Here is a 15,567-nt window from a genome sequence, read left to right as displayed (position 1 = left end):
CTGCTGTAGTCACTGAATCACAGCACTGCCCCCAAGTGGCTAGCTGCTTGCATAGTTTGAAGAATGTTCAAAAGTGAGTTTTCCTCTTTTTTGTTTGTGTACATTTAAATCATATCACCCAGATTTTGTTCTCTACATCTGTCCAAAGGTTTTCTCTAAATTCTTACTGTCCTTAAGAAAAGTGTCTTGTTATATTGCACTGTATTTAATCACAACTTACAGAGCTGTCTACAATAGTGCATTTAACTGTATATAAAAAATGTTTCCTGAAAACTCTTATCCCATTTAATAAGACTGCACAACTGTTTTAAGGAGCTGATCAGGCGGCAATCTCCGGGTTTGAGCATGGAGGCAAACCAGGAAGTGTCTTAAGCTGCATTCTACTGAAAATTCCAGCAGGGGGTGCTTAGTTTGGCTGCAAAAACATTTCTGTCCATTCATTTCAATGCAAAATGAGAAAACTTGTCACTTGATTTATTACCTCAGACATTTTTTCAGGACATCACTATGGTCTCAATCACTAGTAAAAAATCTTCTTCAAGACAATTTGATGTTAAGAGTGTAAATAATGGCCCCATTTAGAAGAAAATAGAAGATGAAGAGTCATGTGATTTGGGACGTGGCTACCTTTGATTGACAGGTGGCTAACCTAGACAAGCAGTCATCATAAGAGAAGCAGAACAATGCGTATCCACGGCAACAAGTCAATAAAGTTATATATAACGTTATATAGATATAAAAAGGAAGCTTAGTGGTTTGGTCTCATAACTTTGACCCTTTCACTGTATTTTCACTTAATGACAGTTTATTTGAACGTTTTGTTCAGTAAAAATGTCTTGTTCAGCGTTTGGTTGGACTAACAGACACTCCAAGGAGTCATTGCTCAGTTTTCTGAGGTCAGTAACATACATTTTTTTTTTTTTTTGCTAGCCAAAACTAACATCCCAGTTAATGCTAACATGAATTAGCAGCAGCTTCTCTCAGTCAGGTTGAGGTGTAGAGAGGCTGTAGTCAGTGATCAGATCCCTCTCCTCCTCCACAGTCCAGATATGATCTGCTCCCCGTATCAGAAACAAGATGGCGACGAGTGTAACGCTGAACTCGATGCTTCCAACGGGCCACAAACCAACAGGTGACGTCACAGAAGACGTCCATTATTTATATACAGTCTATGGTCCTGATTCAACGGTGATGCTGTTTAATTGTAAAAACTGCAGTCTCCAAATTATCATAAATAACATAATACATCATTCTATGCGGGGAGACTTTATCACAAGACTTTATTAGTTTTAGCCAGGAGAACCAAATCACTTCACACCAAAATGCACTTTATGTTCCACAATTTTATTCTGATGACTTTTGCTGCTATTGTGTCTTTGTTCTAGAAAGTTTATTATTACATTTTGATCTTCAATTCGCTTACATACCACTGCAATAAATCCACTCACTGAGCTCAGTCAAGAAACACGACAATCTTGTTCTCCTAATTCCAGTTTCTGAAATCTCACTTGAACTCAGTTCCAGCCTCTGCAAGTTCCACTAGTGAAGAGTGACTGCAGTCATCTCCTGGGACGTTCCAGTTTAATGAGGACCGTGGACTCGCCGACATGTCAGACCTTTCCCTCAATGTGAAGACAAAGACGACTCTCAAAGATGACACAGTCGACCCTTGAATGAATCCCCTGCAGACCAGTCACCGTTGCCTGGGTTACTGACCACAGCACTGTTGACACGTAGCACCTCAGCTTGTGTGGAGAACGTGAAGGTCAGCTCAGCACTTCCACCTCATCAGGAGGGATTCAGAAAGCAGTGCCTTCAGACGTTTTGATGTAATCAGTGAAGTCAGTGGGGACACTCAGCATGGAGCAGACCTGGATAATAGCAGATAGACGTTAGCTGATGTGCAACAACTGCCATGCCATTTAGTGTTAGTTTTAGTTAAGTTTTTATGTAATGGGCTATTTGTTGGGTACCAGATTCAAAGAGGTCATAATAAATTTTGCCTTTATTTCCTTTGGTTTATCCATCTCAGCCCCAATAAGGTTATTAACTCTTACAGTTCTGGGTGTTTTGAAATATTGTTTGGAGTGTAGATATCCCAGTTTCAGTAAACATATTTACCATGTGTTCCTGCATGTTCACTAACCAGCAGCTATTTAGTTGGAGCTAAACAAATACGTTTCATATCAACCAGAAAGGATTATGCAGTGTTTCCTCTACATGTATTCTGCTGCCGCTGCTGGATTTTCAGCAGCGCCACAAAAAAACTGTGATTTGTAATATCATGATTGAATTAAAGACTTTCAGTTGCACACAGTGAAAACACAACATCCAAAGTTTACAGAGTGTTGCACCGGCAACACTTTTACCATAATAACTAAACGGTTTGCGCTATCTGGAAAATTCCAATGTTTTCTGAAAGCTGAGAAGTTTCTCTTTACAGCCAACATGGTGTCATTACGGTAATTTCACTCACGCTTCTCCTGGAAGCCCACAAAGCAGGAATACACACACTCAGCAGTGGAGAAATAGAAACACTGGATTATGTATGAAAAAACGATGACAAAGACGAAAACTAAGGACATTTTCACTATAATTTTAGTTAGTTTTGTAACCACACAATACAGTTTGAGTTAGTTATCGTTTTTTTAAACTCTCGTTTTTATTTTTATTTCAGTTAACGGAAATGTTTTTCGTTAACTATAATAACCTTGATTCACACCTGTTCCAGTATATAGACATACATACTGTATCTAGGCTACTGTAACCTGCTGAATGGAGTACCTGTCTGAACTTGGCACGAAGTCTCTCCATGTGCTCCTGAAGCGTGGCAGACTGTGGATCATCATGAGGGAAGTCTTGGATCAAACCCAGGAGAGCCTCCAGTGCTTTCAAGCGCTTTCTGACAGCACACACACACAGAAACAAAACGTTGAAATAAGACACTAACTGTGGATTGGAATTAAATCTCAGGACATCCCATGAACAGTCTCTCTGATTGTCAGTAAAGGTTTCTCTAAAAGGATACACAGTGGCCTCATTTATCAAACGAGCGTACGACAGAAAGTGAGTGTAAAGTGGGCGTACAATCATTTCTACACAAGGCTCGGCATTTATCAAACGAGTGTTCGACAGAAAGTGAGCTTAAAGTGAGCGTAAAGTGGGCATACGATCATTTCTACTCAAGGCTCGGCATTTATCAATGTGGACGTGAGCGGAGGGTACGATCAGATCTCAGTCTGCTCTCAGCTCGTGTTGCAGGTTTGAGTCAGCGTGAAGTCCACATGTCTGAGCCTGAGAATTGATCTTAGACTATTGTATCAATGCCTGGAGCTGATAAAACTCTGTGGTGTTTTGTTATTTAATGGTGACAAACCAAAGCATGTTTAGGCCATATTATTTATCACTAGAGGTTGACCGATATGTCAGGCCGATCAATGAGCCCATTTCACTGAGCCAACAGCAGGCAAGGCTCGGTGCAACATCTGCCATTCTCTGGTGAGCTGCTGCTGATACCAGAAAAAAGGAAACACATCAGATATGTGGATCATCTGAGGCGCCACCACCTCCAGGCCTAGAACAACATACACATTGTTTGCCATCAACTGTTAACATGTTTTGTTTGTTTTGTTAATAAATGTTTCCTTTTTTGTTTAAATTGAGACTTGTGAAACATTTGTTATCATTGTGTCATTTTTATCATGTAAATGGAGGGAGAAAAGGCAATATCGGCTTCAAGAATCGGACCAAAAAAACGGCAGCACATATCAGGGATCAGTTAAGACTGATGTCGAAATAATCGCTATCTGCATCCGCCTTAAAAAACCTGTATCGGTCAAACACTATTTATAACTAAAACCTTATTAATAATAAATACACCCTGCGACTGTGAAATTCTCTAACCAGAATACTAGACAAGGCTATTAAATGTTGTTGTCTTCTGCTATTTACCGTTATTGTTATTATTATTATCATTATTATTATTATCCTGCTGGACACCGGAGCGTCAGCGTCTCCTTCACCAGCGGTTCTGACCCAATAGAAACATTTCCAATTGCTCCTCTGTCTAGGACAGAATTATTGGTAAATGTAAAGAAGTGAATAATATCTCTCCATCATAATAATAACAATATTTGGATATTATATAGATTATCAGGCTTTATATATCAGGATGTATAAATGAAATATTCCAATCTCACCAGGAGTTTAATGCTCCACTGCTACTCTGCTGACAGCACCACTGATTTCCTTCCTTTTCTCTTTTTATGCTGCCAAACAAAACCAGTTTGTTGTGTTGCAGCTGTTGGACGTCAGCGTTTCACTTTCTGACTGAGAAATTCCTCTTCTTTTGGATTAAAACATTGTTTACCTCCTTCAACCAAAAAGCTGTGAAAACTTTTAAGTCTGTGCTCCAAATGTAAAATATTCACTGAACTTGTTTGAGTTTATAACTATAAGTACTTTTATTTCATGAACCTCCGTTGCTGCGTATTTCTGTAAAATGTCTATTTTCTCCTGCTGTTATTTGTAACGGTGCACTTTGCTAATAAAGGTGAGTGTCTGTCCCCCGTCCTCCCAAAGTTAAGTTATTTAAACCAGGTTCTAACAGAAGAGGAGTTACCCAAAATAACCTGATAAAAATTGAAACTTCAACTGCAAATAAACAAAAACCCAAAATAATTAAATGTGGACTCTTAAACAATAGATCCTTATCATCTAAAGCTTTATTAGTAAATGAGTTAATATCAGATTGCAATATTGACTTACTTTGTCTAACCGAAACCTGGCTGCGTGATGAAGAATATGTTAGCCTGAATGAATCTACTCCTCCTAGTCATATTAATACTCATATCCCTCGTGGCACAGGCCGAGGAGGAGGAGTTGCAGCGATATATGAGTCAAACCTTCTAATTACCCCAAAACCTAAATTAAACTATAACTCATTTGAAAGCCTTGTTCTCAGTCTTTCACACCCAACCTGGAAAAACCAACAGCCAATCCTATTTGTCATAGTTTACCGGCCTCCCGGTCCATATTCGGAATTTTTATCACAATTCTCTGAGTTTTTATCAAGCCTAGTACTAATTACAGATAAGGTAATTATTGTAGGTGATTTTAATATTCATGTTGACGTTGATAATGATAGCCTTAGTACTGCTTTTATCTCCTTACTAGAATCGATTGGCTTTAATCAGAAAGTTCATGAAGCCACTCACTCTTTTAACCACACCCTCGACCTTGTGCTGACGTATGGGATTGAAATTGACCATTTAATAGTTTTCCCACAAAATCCTGTGTTATCAGACCATTATTTAAAAACTTTTGAAGTCCTGCTATTGGACTACTCGCTAATAAGCAAGAGTTTCTACACTAGATGTCTATCTGATAGTGCTGTAGCTAAGTTCAAGGAAGTGATTCCACCTGTCTTTAACTCTTTGTCGTGCTCCAACATAATAGAGGACTATGTTAACTTCAGTCCCTCCCTAATTGATAACTTTGTCGACAGTACTGCAGATTCACTGCGAACAACGCTAGATTTTATTGCCCCACTAAAAAAGAAAATAATAAAACAGAAAAAGTTAACTCCATGGTACAATTCTCAAACCCGTGAACTGAAGCAAATTTCACGAAAGCTCGAAAGGAAATGGCGTTCAACTAAGCTGGATGAATTTCTTTTAACCTGGCAGGACAGTCTTAAAACATATAAGAAAATCCTCCGTAAAGCCAGATCAGCCTATTATTTGTCATTAATTGAGAAAAATAAGAACAACCCATGATTCCTTTTCAGCACTGTAGCCAGGCTGACAGAGAGACACAGCTCTATTGAACCATGTATTCCTATTGCCCTCACTAGTAATGATTTTATGAGCTTTTTCAATGAGAAAATTATAACTATTAGAAATAAAATTCACTACCTCCTGCCATTAACTGGTACTGAGGCATCCTTAAACCCTGGAGCCTTAGAAACGGGTACAAACCCTGATATACATTTAGACTGCTTCGCTCCCATCTCTTTCCAACAACTAACCTCAATGATTTCCTCATCTAAACCGTCAACCTGTCTCCTAGACCCCATACCAACAAGGCTGCTTAAAGAGGTTCTACCTTTAACGGGTACTTCTTTCTTAGATGCAATCAACTTGTCATTATTAACAGGCTATGTGCCACAATCATTTAAAGTAGCTGTAATTCTCTCTCAAACAGTCCTCTTCTCAAAAAGGTTAATTTAGATCCTGGTGTTTTAGCAAACTATAGACCAATATCTAACCTCCCCTTCATCTCTAAGATCCTGGAGAAAGCAGTCGCAAATCAACTTTGTGATTTTCTTCAACACAATAGTCTATATGAGGACTTCCAGTCAGGATTTAGAACTCATCATAGCACAGAAACAGCATTGGTAAAAATTACAAATGACCTTTTAATTTCTTCTGATAATGGACTTGTCTCAGTCCTTGTCTTACTAGATCTGAGTGCTGTATTTGATACAATTGACCATCGTATCCTATTACAGAGACTGGAACATGTAATTGGCATTAGAGGAACGGCACTGGGCTGGTTTAAATCGTACTTATTAGACCGTTTCCAGTTTGTTCATGTGAATAATGAATCCTCCGTGCGCACTGATGTTAACCACGGTGTTCCACAGGGTTCTGTGCTTGGACCAATTTTATTCACCCTTTATATTCTCCCTCTAGGTAATATAATTAGAAAACATTCAATTAACTTTCATTGTTATGCTGATGACACTCAGTTATATATATCAATCAAGCCAGGTGAAACTGATCAGCTAGCCAAACTTAATGCATGCCTTAAAGACATAAAAACCTGGATGGTCCACAACTTCCTAATGTTAAACTCGGAAAAAACAGAAGTGATTGTACTGGGACCAGAACACCTCCGAAACTCATTATCTAAAGACTTAATTAGCATCGATGGCATTACCCTGGCCTCCAATACCACCATAAGGAATCTCGGAGTTATCTTTGATCAGGATCTGTCATTTAACTCCCATATAAAACAAACTTTAAGGACTGCATTTTTTCACCTACGTAATATTACAAAAAATTGACACATCCTGTCTCAAAAGGATGCAGAAAAATTAGTTCATGCTTTTGTTACTTCAAGGTTAGATTACTGTAATTCCTTACTGTCAGGCTGCTCCAATAAATCCCTTAAAACTCTTCAGTTAGTCCAAAATGCTGCGGCTCGTGTACTAACAAGAACCAAGAAAAGAGATCATATTTCTCCTGTTCTAGCTTCGCTGCACTGGCTCCCTGTAAAATCCAGAGCTCTAAATGGTCAGGCACCATCATATCTTAAAGACCTCATAATACCATATTATCCTTATAGAGCACTACGCTCCCAAAATTCTATGTTACTTGTGGTTCCTAAAGCCCTTAAAACTAGATTGGGAGCCAGAGCCTTCAGTTATCAAGCTCCTTTCTTGTGGAATCATCTCCCAGTCTCAGTACGGGAGGCAGACACCCTCTCTTTATTCAAGAGTAAACTTAAAACTTTCCTCTTTGACAAAGCCTATAGTTAGGGCTGGCCGAGGCCTGCCTTGGACCAGCCCCTAGTTATGCCGCTATAGGCCCAATGTGTCGGGGGACACGATACACCGGGGCCCTCTTTCTCTCTGTCCCAATAATACATGACACAAGCTTTTATTTTCCCAGAATACTCGCACTTTTCTCTGCTCTCTCTTCACAGGGTGTGGAGCTGTGGTCCTGCTCCATCACTCCTGCTGGTCTCACTGCTGTGGATCTGGTTCGGCCCCAGATGGGAATGTTCCTCTCCTGGTCCACTCACCATCACTACTGGCCAATGGTGGGGCATCATCACCTGCTCCTCTCTCTCTCTCTCTCTCTCTCTCTCCCTCTCTCTCTCTATTGCCCCCCCCCCCAACCTCTATCTACTCTACTCTACTCTGTTGACCTGCCCTGTACAACGACATCTATTGCACGTCTGTCCGTCCTGGGAGATGGATCCCTCCTCTGTCGCTCTCCCTGAGGTTTCTTCTTCTTTTTTCCCCTGCTAAAAGGGTGTTTTAAAGGAGTTTTTCCCTGGCCGATGTGAGGGTCTAAGGACAGAGGGTGTCGTACCATGTACAGTCTGTGAAGCCCTTTGAGGCAAATCTGTGATTTGTGATTTTGGGCTATATAAATAAAATTGATTTGATTTGATTAAAAAAAGAAGAAAAATCCTCTTTTTGGCCGCATTGTGCCCTTCGGTGTCGTAAACTCTGGAGGCGAGCCATCTGAATCAGTTATATATTATATATATATTATATATATTAGGGCGTGGTATTTAAATGACGCTTGTTTCCAGCCGCCACATTTATCAACAGCCGATCATTCTTACGCTGTGATTGGTGAGATACGATCGTTTGATAAATCACACGTGAACCCTGTCGTGAGACGAAATATACACTCAGATCTGCACTGGTTTGATAAATAAGGGCCAGTATCTTGTCAGTGAAGGGTCCTGCACCATGGCTGTAAGCTGGATATAGTAAACAAATCTCCCTTATACTCTCCATCTTCCCCAAAGAATTAGTCAAATTTCCTGCATGGCCATATCTAGAATATAGCTTTGAAAAATGATGCAATATTCCAACACCATGTTGATCTGTGTGATCTCTCTACTCACGTTGCCTTTATTTCAAACTAAGATCACAATGTATTCAAGATAACTTCAACAAAAAATTAGGGATCAATTTTTTTATCTGTTTGCCAAAAACCCCTTAGCTGGATTAGAGTTACCAAGGAGATTTGAGCCTAATACCAGCAGCATGTTAGCCTGGGTTAGTGAGGCGGTGTGACAGGTCTCACTTTAAATAACTTTGCTTAGTTATTTAAAGTTAACAGTAGAAAGGTTCCATTTAAATCATTAGCATCATGTATGTAAGCTAAAATAAGTAGAAGAAAAAATAAAATAATAAAAACAACAGAAAACAAAAGTCTGTGCTGAAGTGAAAATTGAAGGAAGACAATGATGTTGTTTGTGGAGACCTTACCTTGTTTTGACGTTTGTATTGTATTGTAGGAGACATTTCCATGTGATGGCAAACCCATAGTAGAAAGAGATCTGTAGGGGTTAAGGCATCATAAACAACCGTGAGAAGCTGGTGGTTTTAAAACAACACAACTTATTGTTCACTTAAATAATCTAACCCTTAGAACAAGATACATTTGAAAGTTATTGGGAAAGTTGGACAAATTATCTAGCAACTTGTAGGCAAGATACTGGTTAAAGTGATAAACCCCCTCGTGAGTTCTTGACCCCATGCTGGTTCTGTTTTTTGTTTCTGTTTCAATAACTACACAATTGCTTTATTTAATTTACTAGTATTATCATTTGAGTTGATGTTGCTCTCGTCATCAATGCTGTTATCACCCCATAATAAGGTTCTGTTTGCAGAAGAAAACATGGATGAAAGAAGGTGCACACGGGGCAGATAAACTCACTGTACGGCTGTTATTGTGATTTTCTAATCATCATTTTTATTTTTTTTGTTGTTTTGTTATGTTCAAGTTGCCTATCAATTTAGGTTTAAGTATGTCTTTATAGGAGTATTGTGATACAGAGAGTTAATGCTTTTGCAAGGATGTGGTTTTGATTTTTAATTCACTTTATTTTATTTTTCTTCTCTCTCTTTCTTTTCTTTTCGTTTTTAAACCATTTTCTTTCCTTTTATGTTTTGATGAAAAGACTTGATGATGTGTTTACAACATGTAGAGCCATATGTATGAGCTGTTTTTTTCTTCAAATAAAAAGTTTAATAACAAAAATAAGCTTACCCTGTCTAATTAACTTAATAGTTAGAGAAATAAGAGGCTGGTGGCAGCGCTGAGACATGACAATGACAGAAATAATATAATATATATAATTGGTCAATGCCAATCTGCCCTGAAAAAAAACTAATAAAAAGTTACAGTTAGATAGATGATGGTGGTTAGTCCATAGAGACACCTGAAACTGTCTACATTGTAACATTGTATTATATTTCTTTTTTATTATGTTGTTTATTTATTATGATTTTTACTCTATACCAAAAATATTTTGATTCTTTGTCCAGGTGTCAGTAGTTGTCATTAACAAAGCACATTTACTTAATTGCTGTATCTATATGTTTAAATATAAAAATAATAATAAAATGTCAATAGCTGTCCTTTTTTAATTTCTATGCTTAGGTTTTTAGGCATTTTCTATCTGCTTTGTGTAACAGATTGGTTCTTCAAGCCAGTTAGAGAGTTTCAAGGGATTTTACAACTGTAAATGTAATTGACTACAGCAGTTTATTGGAATGTAAGTGATATATGTGTTCAAATACAAATCACAAGTCAGAACCAAATTTGGCTGAATTATAAAAGGTATAAGTGGTAAAATGAAGAGCCATTTGGGAGCCGAAAGAGCGGCTCTTCTTGGTGAGCTGAACCAAATGATCCGGATCACTAGAAAGAGACCAGACTCCCATCACTAGTGGACTCACCTCAGTGGACAGCTTGGCCCCATGAGAGGCTCCATGTCTGCGGCCGTCCTGCAGTCCTCGATGAGTCCCTTTCTCAAATCCGTCCCGGTAGCCCTCCCCTCGGAACCTGGAACAATGCACACCCTAACTTAATGGTTGCTTGCTGTCTCTTTTTATTATTATAGTTTTTTTTAATATGTTAGGTGTTGTTTGGCAAGGAGATTACACTACACTACTACTTCATCGCTGTAAAAAATCGTGACAAATTCACCACTGTCGATATCGTCATTGTCTCTATTTGGACACAGCATTGTTATTCTACGTTAAAAATTTGTGGGATTGATATAATGGATAAAAAATGCACAAACAAGCATATCAGAAATTTTTTACGGAGAAAAAATAAGATTTCCCCCAGAGGAAAGTTCTTTTGGGATCCACAATTGAAGGGGATAAACTGACGTAGCTGGTTGTGTCCTTCCAGTTCTGTCTCTCAAATAAAATCAGAGTTCATTTTAAAAATTTTCATAATATTTTCCCATGACATAAATTAATTTCCAGGTTTGCTGATGTAAGCGAAATGTGCACTTTTTGTGGAGATGAGCCAGAGACAACTTTACATGTATTTTATGTTTGCCCATTCTCATCTATATTTTGGAGGGATATGGAAAAATTCATACTCGATAAGACTGGACAGACCATCATTTTTTAACCTTAAGATTTTATCTCAAAATTTGAATCTAATAACAAAACAGTATGTTTTATAACAAATCTTATGCTTCTGATGGGTCAGTTTCATATCCATGAGATGAAGTTTTCTAAATGCTTACCTAACTTGAGTGTTTTTACAATAGAAATTAAATTTTATATCAAGACTTTAGAGTTGATGTCAAATAAGAAATGTGAACACACTCTGCTGCACTTTAAAAAAATATTTTCAGAAACCCCAGAATAGTATAAAAGTAAGCGCCTTATACCCTATGTGCCTTATTATATTATTATTTTATTTCTATATTTTTTTTTATTCTACAGATACTGTAACAGACATTTTTTCTTTATATGTCTTGTTTATATCCTGAATGTCTGTATTTCTCTCATTGTTAATAAAGATCTGAGAAAAAAAATTGTTATTCAACGTTGACATTTTTCTCGAAGTGCACAATGATTTTTCCCTCCTCTCATTATTTATTTCCTCCTACCTGCCCCTAATCCTCTTCCCTATATTTCAGTGCAATTGGACAAAGACTAACCCTCAACCAAAACCTAAAGAGAATCAGCATTACAGAAAGTGTTTCTCTCCATCCTCCAATAGTTGATATTGTGATTCAGGTGTGATAGTTGACCAACTGCCTTTGAGCATGGACTTTTACATAAAGTTTATTTTACCGTACAAACATTAAGCTTTAATGACATCATTATATTAAAACTTTCCTTCTAACCTAAGAAAGCGAGCCATTTGTGTGTGAAAATGAATCCACTGGGTTCACATGAATATTAATCTGTCTGGATCATGATCCATCTAGCTGCTACCAGACTCCTCTCTGACAGGTCTGGACTCAGGGCTCCTGGTCCTCACATGGACGTTTCCAGGTGGATTTTAAACAAGTCCGAAACATCAGAATCATGTCAGATGTAATGTGATTAGCTCGGTTATTAACGTCCTCCCGGTAAACTAGACTAACGTTAGTAAATGCCAGAAAACTCACCTTTCATCCGCCAACAGAATGTTGTCAAACAGATCCTCATGTCCAGACCCAGCAGCCATCTTCACTTCAGTCACAAGATAATTATTTAAAAACGATAAATTAATACTAATTAAGTCGTTTTGACAACCCTACAAGCCAGATACTTTATTCGCCAAGATGTGCTGCTGACTACTCACTGTGGTTACCATAGATATCTATAGTGGTTACCATCACTTTCCACCAGTTTCTACCAGAGTCCGGAGCCAGAGAGCAGCAGACTGAGCTTCCTCCAGCATCAGAGCAGTGCTGCCCCCTAGAGGCCTGGAGGAGAACAGGCTTCTTCTGCTTCTTCTTCTTCTTCTTCTTCTTCTTCTTCTTCTTCTTCTTCTTCTTCTTCTTCTTCTTCTTCTTCTTCTTCTTCTTTGGAGGCTGAAAAACCTGCGTTTAGGTGCAATACCGCCACCTACTGGACGAGTGGGGAGTAGATAGATAGATAGATAGATAGATAGATAGATAGATAGATAGATAGATAGATAGATAGATAGATAGATAGATAGATAGATAGATAGATAGATAGATAGATAGATAGATAGATAGATAGATAGATAGATAGATAGACTTTATTTATCCCCAGCTGGGAAATTACAGTGTAGCAGCAACATTACACACAGAGACAATGACAACACAATTAAATAAAAAGAACAACCTAGGCATACTTCAAGCAATAAAATATAAAAATACAATAAAATGTAATGTAATGTAATGTAAGACTATGTATTAAGGAGTAGAATTCCAGTGCAGAATAAATATGAATATGCAGTATAAAAATGTTGGTGCCGTGAAACAAATAAGGTGCAATGAACAATGTGCATAAAAAACACATAAAGTGCATAACGACGGAATGTAATGAACCAGGCTATTTGTTACTGTATAGTGTGATGGCATGTGGAAGGAAAGATTTTTTGTAGTTGTCCCTTTGACAGCGGAGCTGGAGCAGCCTGTGAGAGAAGGTGCTCATTAGCACATTAGTACTGTTTCTCTTATGCTACCTATACACCAGAAGACTTTGAAAAGATTTGGAAAAGACTCCTGGAAAACTATCGTGTCACACCTGCTCACATCTAAAGACAAGTGTTTAGAGTTTTTAGTCTCACACTGAGATTTTAGACACACTGTCAATCTTTCAGGGTCCCTATTTACAAGACTACAACTAGATTCTTTTCGCAGTTTGTTTACCTACCATGCAATTTTTTCCACCCATCATGCTCTTAGTAAAAACTTACAAACTGGAGGAGAAGCAGCTTTTGGCTCCAGTTGCTCTTTTTTTTCTTTTTTAACTTTATTAAAGCGACACAATGCAAGACAATACATCAACAATTTAAAAAAAAAAAAAACTCACGATCAGCACAACTATCCTAATCTTGCATTGCAAAATACTGTAGGAGTGATACTCACAGCAATTAGAATTTTACTGACTGGAAGTAGGCTACAATTTTAGGCACTTCTCAAACTCTACTACTAAACAACTAAAAAGAGAAGAACATATATGAAACTTGATCTTAGCCAAAAGGCAGTAAAGTGATTCCGTTAAAAGGTCTGCAGTAGGCAGATTGGTTGCACACTCACTCTCAATGGCTTTTCTCAAAACCCAAGTAGTTTCAGGAAGCACAAGTAAAAGTACGACCAACTACAGTCAAGGAAATCATCTCAGAATCGCTGCAAAGTATCTCTTAGAGAAGCAAATTGTAAGCAATGTGGCTCTCTGTGGTTGATGAAGCACTCTGCTTGTTGCTAGAGTTCATGATGCAGTGTCAGTGTTTTGAAAGCAAATGAAGCACTGACAGTCTCCAGCGAACATGCAACTAAACTGCCTCTGATACACATTTCAATAGCAAAAAAAATACTGTGCGTTGCAAAAGGAAGTATTTACCAACATGCCTGTGTGCTTTACTGTACTTGTATTAGTGCATATGTTGCTCTATAAAAAGGTGAATTGCAAAGATTGTTTTTTATCTGAAATCTGTACTGGTAAATAATCAAAACATAAAAAGTAGATATTTACAACACCAGGTGTTGTTAACATTGATTTCTGACAGTTAACAAGTAGGAGGAGGGTTATTGTGTGGCCATACATATAAGCTGTTAAGCAAATCAGCAGACAGACAGACAGACAGATAGACACGGACGGACAGACAGACAGACAGACAGACAGACAGACAGACAGACAGATAGACAGACAGACAAACGGACGGACAGACAGACGGACGGACGGACAGACAGACACAGACAGACAGACAGACAGACAGACACAGACAGACAGACAGACATGGACGGACAGACAGACAGACAGACAGACAGACAGACAGATAGACAGACAGACAAACGGACGGACAGACAGACGGACGGACGGACAGACAGACACAGACAGACAGACAGACAGACACAGACAGACAGACAGACACAGACGGACAGACACAGACAGACAGACAGACAGACAGACCAATGGGGGACATTTATCTAAATGCTATTTATGCGAATGTGTGTGTAAGTGTGCATGTACTCTGTATTTATAAGTGCTGGTATATATGTGTGGATATTTCATAACTTTTGTTGAATCGGGGTATGTTGTGATTAATTGATGCTGACATTTTTTCCATTGAGATTTGATCTATTAACAAATTCTTCCAGTGTGTCATGTTCAGTTTTTTCTTGTTTTCCAGTTTAGGAGGATTGTTTTCTTGGCGAAACCTTTATATACAGTCTATGGGCGAAACCTGTCTTTCTAACAGCAGGGGGCGCTGTAAGACAAGTGGAGAGATGAAAGCAGCTTTCTCCAGGAGAGCGCAAATCTGTCTGTAGACTTCTATCCTCTGAAGCGTGGGCAGCTAAAGGCAAACATGCGCAGCTGTGTTTAGCAGAGTTTAGCACCTGTGTTTGAAAAATAAAGGTCCATAACAGTTCTAAGTCCAGATTTGTAATATATATTGATGCTACCAGGAAAATGAATGTGTTACGTCACTGAGCCCCCATAAAGTTCTGTTCCCTCTTTAACAGCTGTGAAAACACAGCTGGATGGGTTTTTTTTATTTTTTTTTTATGGGATAATCAACAACATCAACACAGATTAATGATTAAGTTCTACAAACATTTGTAGAGGAGATAATTAGCTGTCTGGAACATTTTTGTTAGTAAACTTGACTTCTATCAACCCCTGATGCTCAGGAATGACTTTTAGTACCATTTTGCCATTTTGCTTTGATACCGTCACACAAGGAATCCTTTAACATCAGTTTTGGAGGGGATGTCAGGGATGATCTACACTGGCTACATGCATTATGGTTTTCCAAATAAACTCCCATGTTCACTGAAAACGTTTAATTGCAGGCATTTAAAACCACCTGAGGGCTACACAAT

At 38.3% G+C, this 15,567-nt stretch overlaps 1 protein-coding gene across 2 annotated transcripts; it reads right to left on the bottom strand.

The window, feature by feature from the left end:
• Positions 1 to 1,323: 1,323 nt before the first annotated feature.
• lto1 (LTO1 maturation factor of ABCE1) lies at positions 1,324 to 12,473 on the bottom strand. Of its 2 annotated transcripts, none has more exons than XM_059348819.1 (5): positions 12,175 to 12,473; positions 10,493 to 10,598; positions 9,017 to 9,087; positions 2,847 to 2,902; positions 1,324 to 1,650 (listed from the first exon to the last, which is right to left on the bottom strand). In XM_059348819.1, exons 1-5 carry the CDS (start codon positions 12,231 to 12,233, stop codon positions 1,505 to 1,507), a joined length of 438 nt encoding a protein of 145 aa, XP_059204802.1. In that variant the 5' UTR covers positions 12,234 to 12,473; the 3' UTR covers positions 1,324 to 1,504. The 2 variants fall into 2 exon arrangements, with proteins under 2 accessions (XP_059204802.1, XP_059204809.1); XM_059348826.1 differs by having other exon boundaries at positions 1,509 to 1,871; positions 2,785 to 2,902; positions 12,175 to 12,464.
• Positions 12,474 to 15,567: the final 3,094 nt, after the last annotated feature.

This window comes from Centropristis striata, chromosome 2 (assembly GCF_030273125.1).
Source record: "Centropristis striata isolate RG_2023a ecotype Rhode Island chromosome 2, C.striata_1.0, whole genome shotgun sequence".
Taxonomy (NCBI): domain Eukaryota; kingdom Metazoa; phylum Chordata; class Actinopteri; order Perciformes; family Serranidae; genus Centropristis; species Centropristis striata.
This window is presented reverse-complemented; position numbering and strand designations above follow the sequence as displayed.